Source organism: Linepithema humile, chromosome 4 (genome assembly GCF_040581485.1).
Source record: "Linepithema humile isolate Giens D197 chromosome 4, Lhum_UNIL_v1.0, whole genome shotgun sequence".
Classification (NCBI taxonomy): domain Eukaryota; kingdom Metazoa; phylum Arthropoda; class Insecta; order Hymenoptera; family Formicidae; genus Linepithema; species Linepithema humile.
In genome coordinates, this window is record NC_090131.1 from 31,265,393 (window position 1) to 31,281,357 (window position 15,965).

Consider the following 15,965-nt stretch of genomic DNA (forward strand, 5'->3'; position numbering starts at 1 on the left):
TTAACTAGGAAATAAATTATATCGTAAAATTGATCCAGAAAGAGAATAACGATTTTCAATTTCACTGTCGCATTTGTTTCGCATCGTTGTTCGTCTCGCGCATTTCTTCGCGGAAATAAACAGCAATTTGTTCGAATCTATGTTGGTACCTGCGCGTATAACGAATCTATCGCACTTTCCCTCGCGCTTACGTTGCTTTTCTTTAGCATATCTGATTTGTATAACAGAACAGAATAGAGAGGAAAAAGCAGAGGGAGGCAATAGTACGTTTCAAGGCAAGCGTAACAAGATTTTTAGCGAATGACAGACTGCTCTCTTGATATTGGACGAAAAGCCTGATTGATTCGTTGGTCTCTTCGCTGCGCCACGGTGTTACGAACTAACAGCGCGAGCACAAATAACGTAATACAATCGCCGACGTGCTAAAGCACCGAAAAATAGCAATGATTTTTCAACCCAATTATCCACGCAAACAATTAACGCAGTTATGACTGAATCGGCAAGATTATACATCGTGTACACGAAGTTCGTGCGCAGATTTTATGTGTTACTTGATTTATCATCTTGTCTATATAGAAATGTGTAAGTATTTCATAATTTCTTTTTTTTGCAAATGCAATAGCTACGTCGAAATATTTGATTTGAATTAATATTGATTTGGAGAAGATATATACTACTTATTTCAAATATGAAATGGAGAGATTTATATACAAGTATAGAAAAACCGGTTCAATCTTGCAGTTCAATCGATATAGAAACTAAGTATAGAAACCGGTTCAATCTTTTACCTTATTGTACACTTTCTGTTCTTTTCTTCATCTTTCGAAATGACTCTCCGAACGATCGACAGAGTGGCCAATACGTTTACGCGTCGCTTTGATTATCGAGTTAGCAGTATATGTACACTTGCTTAGAAGGGTAGTTACTTACCCATTGACGAATTGTACCATTACAACGTGCGCAAAATCGACATGTGCGTTATAAAACGGGAGTAAAAAGTAACGAGTAAAAGTAGGAGCAACGAACAGCAACAATTATCGGTGCATTGGAACGACAATGGAAAATATAATAAAATGTTGTTGTGTGTCGCGATGTACAATCGCGAGAAATTCTTTAGAATTGCATATATCATTTTATCACGGTGTGAAACTTTCTTTCTTCTCCACTGCTTTTTTGTCACGCTATCTCTCCGTTTGTATCCGCGAATTGTCCATTAAACGAGAGATATCGTTATCTGTTTATGGTTTTCACAGTGTAATGAGATGATCGAGCAAAGGAGAATGGTGACTGACTCGAATTTACAATTATTATTATCGCGCGAGGAAGAAGGAGAGAGAGAGAGAGAGAGAGAGAGAGAGAGGGAGAGAGAGAGAGAGAGAGAGAGAGAGAGAAAGAAAGAAAGAAAGAGAGAAAGAGAGGGGGGGGGAGAAAGAAAGATAGACGGAGAATTGGAGACTTTTTTGTAAAGTGGAAGTTTCAAGGTGTCACGGGATATATTGAGTAGAGCGATGGGAACATTTATTGTTCAGCAACGGAAAGCGAAACATAATCTAATAATCTGAGAGCCCAGTTCGAATTCGATTCCCCGCAGTGGTGGACTGAAACTTTTGTAGCAACGTTGCTGACAATAGTAATTTCATCAACAAATACATCCCATTTCCGCTGCGTATAACTGGAAAATATTTGTCCATTTACATACGACTGTGAGGTTTGTGTCGAAATGATGAAAATGTCGATGAAATTTTTATAGCGGACGTGAGTATATCCCCTTGTATACAGAGAAAGCGATATCTTTCGCTCCATAAAAGAGATTATCTGCCAGGCAGAATCCACCACTGACGTGAGAACTTGTAATTCAATGAGTCATTTGTGATTAAGTACAAAATCCTCACATACGGATAAAATATAAATACAAGTAGGCTGACTTGTTTCCTGTACCTCTGATCTACAACGACCGTATATCAGGCATGGACATAATTATTTAATATCCCGCGTAAATGCGGAAAACGATTTCTGCAATTGACTGATCCAAAAAACTGACAATCGACATTAATTAACTCTCATTAAACTTGATTGGCTGCGGGAAAAGTAATACAGTTTCGTAGGAGGTAGATCGTTCGTCAGCTTCCTGAATCATTAAAGGTTGTTAAATGCTTCTCTTTCTCTTTTTATCTATGAGTAGATTGTACGAGCTACACGTATTGTATGATATACAAAATGAGAACAGTGCCATATATATATAGTAAGTAGCAGAACACTCACATAGACCTCTTCCCATTGCGAGACATACCGCACCAGTCTTGACAAACGTAGTAATCTAACGAGTGACAACAGTTTTGCAAGCCTGAGAATCCTGAGAGCACGTCCAGCATGCAGGATCTGGAAGGACTCGCTGAAGTCCTGAAACTTGTGAATTTCTTCGTTATTCTGTGTTGTTATATTTGATTTGTTGAAACCTCTCGAATAGGTAACCGAGTTTGTAAAATGTATGCAATCATTTCGAAACTGCCTTATGGCACAAGTGGCAAAACTGTTAAGCATCGACACACAAGTGGCATTTTCATATATTGTTACATTCCATTTTTTTTCTTTGCCTATCTTACCTAAATTTTGCAATTTTCCTTGTTATCCTCACATTCTATTTCTATACTTTTCTCGAGATAATATTTTTACATTCTAACAAAGGACGCATATAAACTTGCTTTAACGAGTTGCACGATTTAGGATATACTTACTTGATTAAATATGAGGAAAATATAATCTAGTGGTATAGAAGAGATGAGGTCGAGAAAGAACCAAGTCCTGAGGTAGTGTTTCGCAATTAACTTCGGATCCAATATCACTTGTTCGGCATTATCCTGCTGCATTATACCTACAACGAAAGAATTGTATTCCAATATTTTCCACATCAACGATTTTCCAAAAGCAACGAGGCTAATGCCGCTGCCTCATGATCTGGCAGTTTGCCATTAATTCGACAGTTTGTCATGTCGCAGCTTTTGTGCGTCCATTATAAATAATGTGTAATTTTGTAACTCAAGTTAAAAATGAGGAGATGACAAACAATCTGTTATTGACAAATTGAGAAAAGAAGTGAGATTATCAAAGGCCGAATTGTAATACTTTCCTCCCTGCGCTGCGTCTTTTCCTATTTATAATATGTATATTCTATCTTTCGTTTTCTCGCTCTGTAATGTTGTCACGTGGTTAAATGCATACGAAACAATGGAAGGGTAAGAGAGGGAAAGTGTGGAAACGAAAATTGGAATATTAAATAAAAGAATACAGATCTTTGGCTGCCCGTATGTTATGGTACATGATATTTAAACAGGACGAATTGAACAATGGGGCCAAGATACTTTTAATTATCGCAAATCAACGCAACGCGATATGCGATTTTATGATACAATGATTTTCATCGGTTGCGGCTCGCGACCCAATTTCGCTTTGTCGGTTTGTGAAACACGTTTCAAATTAATCCCTGGGTAATAACGAAATGTCAAGGAGTTGGGAGTATTCTCTTCTGCACAACAATACTGTCATTGTGCATTGTTGGAGCCAGTGGAGGGCGCAAGTAGATGATCCATTCCTCATCGTGTTTGCGCTTTCATCTGAGATTTCGTCGGTATCTTATATTTGGATATACTTACTATACGTGGATATACGTGGTATGACAGCAAAAATAAAAAAAGAACGTAAAATTTTTGGTTCTTAATGTAGGAATCTTAAAAACCTTAAAAAAAATCGAAACGTCATTGTCTTTAAGAGGAAACAAAGTTATGTAACATTTGACATGACGTAATAAATAATATGTACATGGAAAAAAATGCTTGCATATTCATGAAAATACCGCGCGATATAAGCTAACATTCTAATAACATGAAAATTTCAAAAAACGGTTTTATATAGCTATATGATTAAAGATACATAGCCACACTGTTGTGGAAACGCAGCTGTTTTTATAAACAAGTTCTATTGGCCGGAGAGATGAGTTTATATCCCTAAACAACATGTGTTTGCGGAGTGTAGAGTCTTTTATTAGGTATAGATTAAGCGATGAGAATTTATTTAGAGAAAATTAATAACAATAATAAGTTGGACAGCGAATTGATTAATTGAATGATACTCACCCGTCCTGAAGTTGACGACGATGTCTACAAGGAATATCGTGTCGGAAAGGCAGTTGAAGGCTATCCATCTAGTGCTTAGGTCGTCATTGAAAAAACTAATGGCGACTGGCAGAATTATCAAATTAGCTACCAATAGGAGGAGCATGCAGAGGTCCCAGTAGAATCTGAAATAAAAATGAAGCATTTTCAATCAATTTTAATATGAAGCATATTAAATAAATTTATTGAAACAAAATTGGATAAATATACTGCCATTTGAAAAGTGAAATTTGGCCATTTAAAAAGTGAAATTTGAAAAGAACCGTCGAAGCGAGAACGCGTGATGCGATTTAGGATTTCTTCTCATTTCATTTTGATATACACGATAGTTTATATTCTCGATTTGAAACCAGTGCAGATTGTAAAGATTTGAACCATTTTTTTTTCACTTTTTACTTTTTTTATTCTATAATCTCAGTTAGAATATAACATAAGAAAAACTTATCTTTTTGTCTCACCGTAAATCTTCAAAAGTCGGATGTCATAAAGTCGATTTTTTAGATTTAACATATTCTTCGTAAAACATAGGTATAATATCAATGTAAAATATTTTTATCTTTATTTTTAACAATATATTAATAAATCTCTTTCTATATACGTAAATCTATTAAATCTATTAAATTTTAATATAAATATTTTTAACATATGTAAATATTATACTCGCGTTTGTTTGATTACATTAATACTGTAACATTAATACTGTTGTGTACTTTTCGTAAAGTACACAACTTGATGCAATGAAATTACAACTGTTTGATAAAAAATGCGTGCATTGTTCGATCTGGAATGATGAATGGCACACAGATAATTAATAAGACGAAGCTCTAGTACAAAAGCGAGTTCGAAAGCGGCTAGATTGATAACGTTTCGTCGAATATGGATCGCAAATAGCCATACGAATTTCTATCTTATTTTTCGCTCTCGTCGGGGATAAACTATACAAGTTTATTTCACGTTTTTGATCTGCCTAACCGGTTACAGAATCATTAATCTGCAAAGTTACGCTCGTGAATAAAAATGAGGGTAATTTTTCACTATTCATGGCGGAGGAGGTAGCAAGAGATTCATGGCGCAATGAAAGACACGGGGAAATTTTTCTCGGGAAGATTAGGTGGAAATATTTAGAATCAACTTTTCACGTTTTTTACACTTTCAAAGAGAATATTTCTAGTAATATTCTCAGCGAGTGCTCAAATCATCGTTCTGTAAATAGTCGATAATTGGCAAATTATTCTGACATTTGATCATAACAATCATATATTGGTACTCGATAAAATTCTAGCTCTAAATAATATAAACCATAGACAATATAAACGTGATTTCCAAATAAAAATGAAAAAACTACGAATATTAAATAATGATTAATTCTTGAAACAGCAATTTGTGAAATTGTAGTTCTTCAAATATTCAACAGTTCAAACGGAATCAATTACTAATCTGTAATAAATGACATTTTTAAGCGAAGAAAGAGATTGACTAAATTGGAATGAGATGAGATTATTTCTCACCGTTAATACTGTTCTTAACGTCAGATCTGATGACGTAAATGTGAGCCAATTGGCACGAGGTGGACATTTTCGATGGACATTGGTAACTTTGCGCGCTTCGCTGCAAATTGTGACGAACAAACTTGTAAAATTCCGCAACTTTGGAATTTTCAATCAGATATGTACGCGGCAAAGTTATGCACAGCTAGTTCATTTCAATGTAAAACGCTTTAACTTTTCCGCGATCTAATGGGAACGGTAAATAATGCAAAGTTTTGCTGTTTGAAGATAGTAAAATCGAATCGTATAAATGAGTATATGAACATTACTCGTCTTACTTTTTTTTACTCATATTATCTCTTCACTTGTATGTGTTTGACTTATTATTATTTTTAATATAACATTAAATACCGTCGTTATACACACTTCAAACTCGCAACATGTTTTTGTTAAGAAATATTTGTGATTTGTCATTGCATGTTAAAAAAAAAAGGTTTTATTCCTAAGTATAAATAAAGGCAATTGCGCAGATTATGATGACATACACATATAACTTTTGCGTGCTCGATTTTGATGCTACATGCGAGTACCTCCCGATGGCGTGTTCATACGCCGAAACACGTTGAGATACTTGTCCAAGGAAACAGTACTCGTGCGCATTCTTTGTCACGGAAATTTTGTATAGTTTTGCGTGCACCGCGATATATTACATGCCACTTTTCGAATAGCAGTGATAATGTCGGAAATATTTTATTTTTGCGTTGAATTGAAATCACTCGCAATATATCTGAATTTATTCTTTGATGCAAAACGATACTATAGTAGATACTCTATAGATTTGTATACAAAAAATATATTCCAGTAATCCAACCGTGATTATTCTTCGTACGTCCTCGCCGCAATTTAATTTAATTATGCGCAAACTAATCCGAGTTTAAGTGAACCGTATTGAAACACTGGACTAGAGAGTCGACATAAGTTTTCATTAATTAGTTAGATAATGCTTACGAACACCACTGATGATACATTTAAGAGTTTAATATTATCTCTTACTTGACTGTTTGGTCGCAGAATAACTGTAATAAAAATTTGTGAAAATTTTATCAAAACTTTTATCTTATTATGATTGATTTTTGGAAAATTTTAACAATATAAAAAATTATAAATAAAAAATTTATTATAATAATATAAGCAGTAGATGTATTTTAGAAAATAATGTGTGTGTGAGTGAGTGAGTGAGAGAGAGGGTGAGGGAGAGGGAGAGGGAGAGAGAGAGAGGGAGGGAGAGAGAGAGGAAGAGAGAGAGAGAGAGAGAGAGAGAGAGAGAGAGAGAGAGAGAGAGAGAGAGAGAGAGAGAGAGAGAGAGAGAGAGAGAGAGAGAGAGAGAGAGAGAGAGAGAGAGAGAGAGAGAGAGAGAGAGAGAGAGAGAGAGAGAGAGAGAGAGAGAGAGAGAGAGAGAGAGAGAGAGAGAGAGAGAGAGAGAGAGAGAGAGAGAGGGAGAGGGAGGGAGAGAGAGAGAGAGAGAGAGAGAGAGAGAGAGAGGGAGAGGGAGAGGGAGAGAGGGAGAGGGAGGGAGAGAGAGAGAGAGAGAGAGAGAGAGAGAGAGAGAGAGAGAGAGAGAGAGAGAGAGAGAGAGAGAGAGAGAGAGAGAGAGAGAGAGAGAGAGAGAGAGAGAGAGAGAGAGAGAGAGAGAGAGAGAGAGAGAGAGAGAGAGAGAGAGAGAGAGAGAGAGAGAGAGAGAGAGAGAGAGAGAGAGAGAGAGAGAGAGAGAGAGAGAGAGAGAGAGAGAGAGAGAGAGAGAGAGAGAGAGAGAGAGAGAGAGAGAGAGAGAGAGAGAGAGAGAGAGAGAGAGAGAGAGAGAGAGAGAGAGAGAGAGAGAGAGAGAGAGAGAGAGAGAGAGAGAGAGAGAGAGAGAGAGAGAGAGAGAGAGAGAGAGAGAGAGAGAGAGAGAGAGAGAGAGAGAGAGAGAGAGAGAGAGAGAGAGAGAGAGAGAGAGAGAGAGAGAGAGAGAGAGAGAGAGAGAGAGAGAGAGAGAGAGAGAGAGAGAGAGAGAGAGAGAGAGAGAGAGAGAGAGAGAGAGAGAGAGAGAGAGAGAGAGAGAGAGAGAGAGAGAGAGGCAGAGAGAGAGAGAGGTCGTGATTAATGCGCATGATTAAACGATTTACGTTAAACATATAGACATTGGACAATCACAATTCGGCAACCAAGACACAATTCGGTGACATAGTTGACGCCACCGAAAAAGGTAAGCCTTACTCGCAAACTGAAGCACGCGAGGGGTGATTCTAGCGTGTCGAAATACTCAGGTTGGCCTTTGGCCGAATAAAATGGAACGTCTTGGCGTCATAATAAATTGGAGCAGTCTAGTTTCGCACTGCGGAAAATTAAACATAATTCGACGATATTGGAAATGAGAAGGAGATGGATGGGCCATCGCTTCCAGCACGATCATAGGTCCGACAATTCTTTGCATTATAACGTGGGTCGTTTGTTTCAATTCGCGGTTCATGTTTTCCCGTGAGTTATGCTTGTGCGAAAACATTTTCCCAAATAACACGCTTCTCCCGGGAATTCGGATTATAATATTGTAGTTTACTTTATGTGTCGATACAATATCGTAACGTATACAGGGCAAAGTGCATTGTAAACGAATATTGCTCATTGATTGTTATTTCGCGTGGAAAGTTTATATTGCAACAATAATATGCAATTATAAAAAGTAAAAATGTGCCGTGAAAAATTGCTTTCAATTATTTTTAATTTGCCCGCTCTTTTATATTTTGCAGTTAAATAATTAATGATAATTATGATGAACAATAATTATGAATAACAAAGAAATTAACTGCAAAATTTTCAGATTTATTTTTATAGCATGAATAATTCGAACGAATTTAATATTCATTCTCATAATCGACTTTATTATAGCGAAGCGATAAACATTGTGTTTAATATATACATTAATGTGTAACATGTATAATATGTTCCGAAGTATTCTACGCCATAATGAAATTTCGGGATACTCTTGCTATATTGTCAAATTAACCGAGCCATAAATGAGAAATAAAAAAGCGCGTGTACAAATTCGTAATATTGGTCAAGACTCAACCCGGCAAAGTGCAATTGATTCGACAAAAGTGCGCGTTTAAATATAGGATATCATTTCAATTTAATCGTGTCTTCCAGAAATAATGGTTTATTTATTTATGAACTTTGACGTGAATGTGGATTAGAATTAGTTATTCTCTATCGAGCATTTTGAAATATTGATATAATTTTTAGTCATTTTTCACGAAACTACTGATTTTGATAATGAATATGATCCAGTGTGAAAAGTATTCTAAAGATATTAAAGGTATGTTCAGAGGGAGGGAGGGAGTATATATGATAACACACAACGGTCTTTTTGAATAAATTATTGTAACGAATATAATGACAAAAAAGATACGTCATTTACGTATTTTATTTTATATTAACGTAAATATTCGTGGAATAAAATGAATTAACGACGCGTGAAAAATTATATCCAGCCCGTCCAGGCAAACTTCCCGTGTTTTTGGGGATCAAATGGATCTTTTCCATATAATGCTGGGCACAGTGACCCAGAAGCGTCCGTGAGATTACGCCTTAACGATACCCGTATTTCGGAATTAGATTTATGCCGCTTTTTCGAAGAATCTATTTTAACAAGCGTGGGTAGTGAATACCTTGAATTCGAAATAATTTACCACATTCCGTCTTTTATGTATGTACTTTTTCTTGCATTGATCTTATAACCGAAGTGGATTAACATCTAGATAAATTTTATTTCATTACGTTACACGATTATCACGTATGATATTGTTAATAGCATCATCTATATTAACATCTATATTATTGATCTTCTAGAAGGAAAAAAAAGATATATTTATTTGAGTTTTTATTATATAGATCTGTAAAGGGAAGAAAAAGCGACATACATATAATTTCTTACAATTTCTGTGTAAGGCTTTTACAAAGATAAAATGAATATTCAAAACAATAATATGTTTTTACGAGCAAAAACGGAATTTTATTTAGAAATTGAAAGTAAATAAAAATGTTAAGTCAGCTATATACAAAGTTTCCTTTTTTATAAAATTAGCATTTTAGTAGCATTTTATTAAGCAAGGAAAACTTTTCTTGAAATAAGAGAGATAATTATTAAATTGTCACAAAAATATTATATTCTTTTCCGAATTACAAAAACAGCATCTTTTCTTTGCTTTTTTATATCTTTCTTCATCATATTTAGCGGTAATATTAGACTTGTTTAATTATATGTGCTTTCATTAGTGTTCCAAATTTTTAATTGTTGCGATTAACTTGTCGACTGAGCGAACAAGCGTGAAACATGGGGATTGAGACATGGAACTACGCCTACACGCCCTACACATTTTGATCTCCACAAAACTCCGTGAAACGGTGGCATGATATCGATAAAATACGGTCTCTCCCACGCGTTTCATCTCTCTGCCAAAAGGCGAATATGTTATCGTCCTAGTTTCTCTTCCTGGATACTTCCAGCTATCCTACCTGCGAGAGGCTGACCGCATTAATCTTAATTTGCTTTAGACGATTCGGAGTATAACAGCGTCGTACATCAAAACTTTTCCACCTTGCATTGAGTCGCTCGGAGACTTTCTTGACCTTTTCCGTCCGATGTGTAACCTCTTTATCCTTTTTTCATGAAAAAATGCGACACGCCGTAGAATTGCCGCGTTAGGAGGATGGATGATTTCTGATTGCGAATATTCACGATTTATCTTGTGCTTCACCGCGTCAACGCGAGTGTATCGTATTATTTTAAATATAAAGATCGAATCTTGTTGAAATAGTTACGATTACTAGAAGTTCAGGTTTTGATACTATCGAATCATAAAAATGATTTATGTCACAGTTGAATAAAAATATATATATCTTCAAATAAGAAATAAGAGAGATTAACTATTAAAGATACAAATATATACATGAAGATTTAACTTTGATATAATATAAGGCGTGTGCAATTGTGTTATGCAAAACCCTTCTTATATGTTATATTTATATTTATTTGCGAGAATGTATAGAAATGTGATGATTATTATAATATACGTTTTATCGCATTTATAGTATGGAAAATGGTGGTGTTGATTTTGAGTAAAATTATATCGATCCTAAAACTTTTTCACAAAGATTATTATTCTTACTTAATTGGATATTCTTTTTTAGTTGCATATTCTGCGTGTGGAAAGCATTGCAGCAGTGTGGATATGATGGCGGATTATTCATTTCTAACGTCGCGGCATGAATGTCGAGAAATGTGTGGTCCAGAACGTCTTACTGCGCGCGAGCGCATTTGTACGCTGAGGATTAGGAGTGCTGTGGCACACACACACACACGCGCGCGCGCGCACACGCACACACATATACACATCTCATGTCACATATGAATGACGAATTTTGTATTTTCATGCAATATTCTAATAGGATTGCGTCAAATTTAGAACCGCGCGAGAATTCTCCCATTTCCCGCATATACATATATTTGCTTCATTCACACACGCGCTATTCTCCTTCAAAATATTAAAGAAAATGTCATTGCAAACGGCACTTTAATTAAAATTACGCGAAAAATTTCGGCTACATGTACAAAAGTAATATTATAGGCAAAGTTGCAAACCATGCGATTTTGAAGAAATCAGAATAGGGATGTATTTCACAGATTCACTTTGTATATAAAAATTTACATAGCCAACAAATATTTATAAACTCATAGCAAAAGATGATTGCATTTGGAACATTTTTGTTTTATTATGAAGTTTAAAAACAAATTTACTCGGTAGAAATTTATTTTTATTTTACTTTGTTTTATTCAATTGCAAATGTCAGTATAATGAAATTATTATCCCGCATTATTATTATTATTTGCGCGCTCGCGCGATATAAAACATATCCTTTGAAACCCAATAAATTAATTGTGTAAAAATGTTTCATTGATTGCTGCTTCATCTAAGTTATCTATGTACGAAATTTAGGGATCACGTCACGCGTACACTATCTCGATAGAGACATTTGTTTCAGATGGCGCTGCTATGCAGTACTGTGTATGAAGAAGAGTTGATTGATGGCGATTACATAGACGCGCCATATTGTCTGTGTGTGTGTCATCTCGTGAATGTGCTAATCTCGCAAATGTGCTAATCGCGTTCCCGAATCCTACAAAAATATATGAGCATAATCTGTAAATAATCCTTTAGACATAATTCTATGCGAAACTTGATCGACATCTTAAAAGTCATCATTTGAATCTTGCTCTTATATCATTGTTTACATTGCATTGTTTATTGTGTCATTGTTTTAGCGCCTGGCTTTCCTGTAAGGGACGCGGATAATGTGCGGGAAACGCCGACCCAATGACGATGAGCAATCATCTCGAAACTTTGATAAACTTACGCAATTAGCAATCGTTCAACACGATAGGTGGAGGAGCAAAATAGTAACCAAAAGCAAACTGCAGCACAAGTGTTTTGGTGAGTAAACTTGTTTATTTTACTTGCAAAAATATGTGCATATTTTTTTACCGATAACTCATAACTCAATTGTATTCTATGATTTCTGTGGTTTCATGCTTATGACATTATTTGTTAATTGATGATTACTATTGAATCGTCAGTCACTGTGACACACAGTACATTGTGTGTAATTTAATTTGAATTTGTATTAAATCATTATATATGTAATTCGAATATTCTGTATAATAGTCTAGTTGAAAAGTCTAGAGATTCATGGTATAAAAATATATAAAATATACACTCCTGCAACTCTGTTTAATCGACAATGTCACGGTTGGGCATGTAGGAATTCAAGAACTTCGATTACAATATGTAATGCGATATGTAGATCTAGTTCATTGTTTGGGATAGGATCCACAGGATTTCAGTTAATGCCGATAACGACAATATCTCGCATTATGTCCTATTTCGAGACTCAGTTTCAATATGTGGCTTGACCTCTTGCCGTTGCATACCAAACGGAATCAAACTGAAACTTCAATATTATCCGCGTGCGAAATAGATTTCGGATATTTGAATAAATAACTGTGATTATCCCAGCATACTTTGCTATTCACTCAACTTAAACAAAAGATCTATTTATTTTAGGAATATTTCATATATTTTTTATTACAAATATGTAATAAGTATTACATGTATTATACATACATATTATATATTACACATATGTACATATAATGACAAATTTAAATGTACCTCTTATTAAAACAGCATTGAAACAACATTTTTGTGATTTTTTATCAATTTACAAGTTCGTTATACGATTAAATGAGAGATGCCAAGTAACGAGTGTATCAATCTTATGAAATATTACATATGTACCTATGTACATCAATCTTATATACATGTGTAATATTAATAAGAAATCATAAAAATGTTGTTTTATTACTTTAATAGGAGATGCATTAAATTTTTTTATTTTACTTTTAAAAATACATGGAAAACAACTGCAATTTGATTTATTATTAATGGAGTTATAGTTGTTTCTATGTATCTTGTAGAATAAAGTTTAAATATTTCTTTTTAAAGCTGGATTGTGTTTTATTCTATTTTTTTCAGCAAGCGCATTAATTTTGCACTTATGACATAGACGCATAATATGTTCGTATTGCATTAGAAATAAGTTTATTAGCATCTCTCATTTATTAGCATACTCTGGAATTATTTATCATGCAGTGCTAGATAATGCGCAATGTCAGTGTCTGTTGATTGAAAATGCATAATACAGTATTCACAAAATAGTGCCACGCATTTGTGGCATCCATAAAAATCTCATTTCGCAAATACCTTTTGTAGGGAAACAAGCAGCATGATAATAATCCAGTAACTTTGTATCTTCATTAGAGATGTGTTCCATCATTGCTTACTGTAATTATTGAAGCAAACTTGACGCTGGTAGAATATGGGGAACAATACAATATACGTGATGTGTTTTAGAAGTTAGCCACACATTGTTCCAGAATATTAATTCTTCTGACATTGATGGATTTGTAAGCTATGTTCCTATTCTGGGAGCAAACAGATTTTCGGGAATAAAACTCAAAATTGATTCAACTAGGAAAAGAAAATTAATGAGCGAAAGAAAATACTCCACATTATTTCGTACAATAAAGCGGTAAACGTTTGTGAAATGTAAGAAAACAGAACTGCAAAATTTAAAAGTTATTTTACTTTCCTAAAAAGCATATTTTAAATTTCTTAATGAAAAATAGACGAGGATAATTGTATAATATGCGAGATATTCTTTTTTTAATCAATACGATTAAATTTCATGACAACTCCGCTTTATATGATACGCAAAAAACTAAAATTATATCGATTTTTGGCCGATTTCTATATCTTATAATTAGTTAAATTTATCGCTTTTTCTTACATATTACTCGGGATATGATAAAAATCGCAAGAAAAAGTCACTAATTGTGAGGTTTATTCAATAAAAGTATTCTTTTTCTGCATATACTCGCTTAATTACATTTTATTTTTAATACTCTACGTATTTAAATGTATTATAAATGTTTTAAAATTATAAATCGATAAGAAACTTTATAAATAATTAAATTAAAAAAATTGGTATTTGAATTTGGGACAAGTAATTTATTAAAAAGAATAGAACATATAAAATAAATAATAAATATAATATATAAAATATATAATAGCAAGTAAATGGAAGTGGATAATATTAATTAAATATTACATGAAAATTAGTAATTGAATACAGCAATCAACTGAAGATTGGCGTTAATTCTCTGAAGTTCAATTGATAAATCATTCTGTGTGGTATATAAAATCTCATTACATCCATGTGTAATATACAGGGATTTTAGCATTATCGTATTTCTGTAATTAGATTATTAATGCCAACCGAATAAATATACACTTTTTTTTTATTACATCGCGGTACAATGTCCTCATTTTTATCTTATCTTTTGTAAACGGAGCTATACCTACGGATTAGATGAGAGATCTTCAAACTATGCAGATTTACGTCTGATTTATTTAAGAAACAGTAATGATAATTTATCGATTCGCAAGGCATCATTGAAACATTGTATTTATAGTGTTATACAAAGAAATTAGTTAAAATTAGCAGAACGTAACTTGTTTTAAAAAATCGATCTTGATGCATAATTTACTAAAAATTAATCTTGTAATAAATAACGTTTTATCTGTATAGCAAGTTTTGTTCAAGAAAAATACAATACAATACGCGGATCTTTTTTTTATTTATTTTTTAATTTTTTAAATAAAATTATATTATTGAGACAATTACGCTGCGTTCACAAAAAAATTAGAATAATTCCATAATGTTCAGATTATTATGATTATTAGATTCTTGAGAAACGGAGATGCATACGCGCTGTATGTGTAAATTCGATGCACGTGCAATACATGATTATATTGATTAGTAAGAATTGCTATAAAATAGTACTTGTACACTTGTGTATACACGCGAACCGAACAATTCTGCGAGAACGTCTATTGTTCGGTAAAGGATGCTGACATAATCAGAGGTACGATCATCCATTTTGTAAGTTTGATGCGTGCGGGAGTAGTCGCAAATAATGCTGTCAATACCCGGCTATCCAGGTACCCGGGTATTCAAAATATGATAATTACACACATATATTGCATTGTAATTGCGTAGCTAATACAAAATTGTCGCATATAATTGTATTACATGTAAAAAATAATATTATAAATAATAAATTTTTATAATGTTATTTTCTGTAATACAATTATACGCGACATGTAATACGATTATATGCGATAATTAGAAATGCGATTACAATACAATGCGTGTATGTGTAATTATTATACATATTTCGAATACCCCGGATACACCCGGTTCTAAATGATAGCACTAGTTGTAAATGACTTTACAGCATAATTTTGCAAATTTGAGATCTCCGAAATCTTTTTTTAGGTTTGAAACTTTAAAGTTCCGTCACGTTAAAGGAAAATGATTTTCAAGTTTCATTATATTGAAAAAAACTATTTGATTAAAGAAAATAAAAACAATCGCGGTTATTCTTCCATATGTTGCATTTAACGCAAATTACTACATTTCTAAAATTGTTTGTAACAACGGCGTATATTCTAGACGTCGAAAGAAATTCTTTTAACGTTTCTATGATTATATTTCTTATTGTAAATGCTTAAAAATAGAGAGGGGGGTCTTTGTCCTGAATCATGAATAAACTTTCACTGTAATTCTTGTAGCTTGCACATGTGTTTGCCAC

At 33.8% G+C, this 15,965-nt stretch overlaps 1 protein-coding gene across 9 annotated transcripts in view; it reads right to left on the bottom strand.

The window, feature by feature from the left end:
* Positions 1–15,965, bottom strand: part of Ih (hyperpolarization activated cyclic nucleotide gated potassium channel Ih) — a 120,853-nt gene that overhangs the window by 27,348 nt on the left and 77,540 nt on the right. For all 9 annotated transcript variants that reach the window (XM_012375716.2, XM_012375715.2, XM_012375712.2 and 6 more), the window contains 3 exons: positions 4,131–4,294; positions 2,736–2,872; positions 2,263–2,406 (listed from right to left, as the gene is read on the bottom strand). In XM_012375716.2, the coding sequence (XP_012231139.2) occupies positions 2,263–2,406; positions 2,736–2,872; positions 4,131–4,294 (445 nt within the window). The remainder of the gene's footprint in view (positions 1–2,262; positions 2,407–2,735; positions 2,873–4,130; positions 4,295–15,965) is intronic.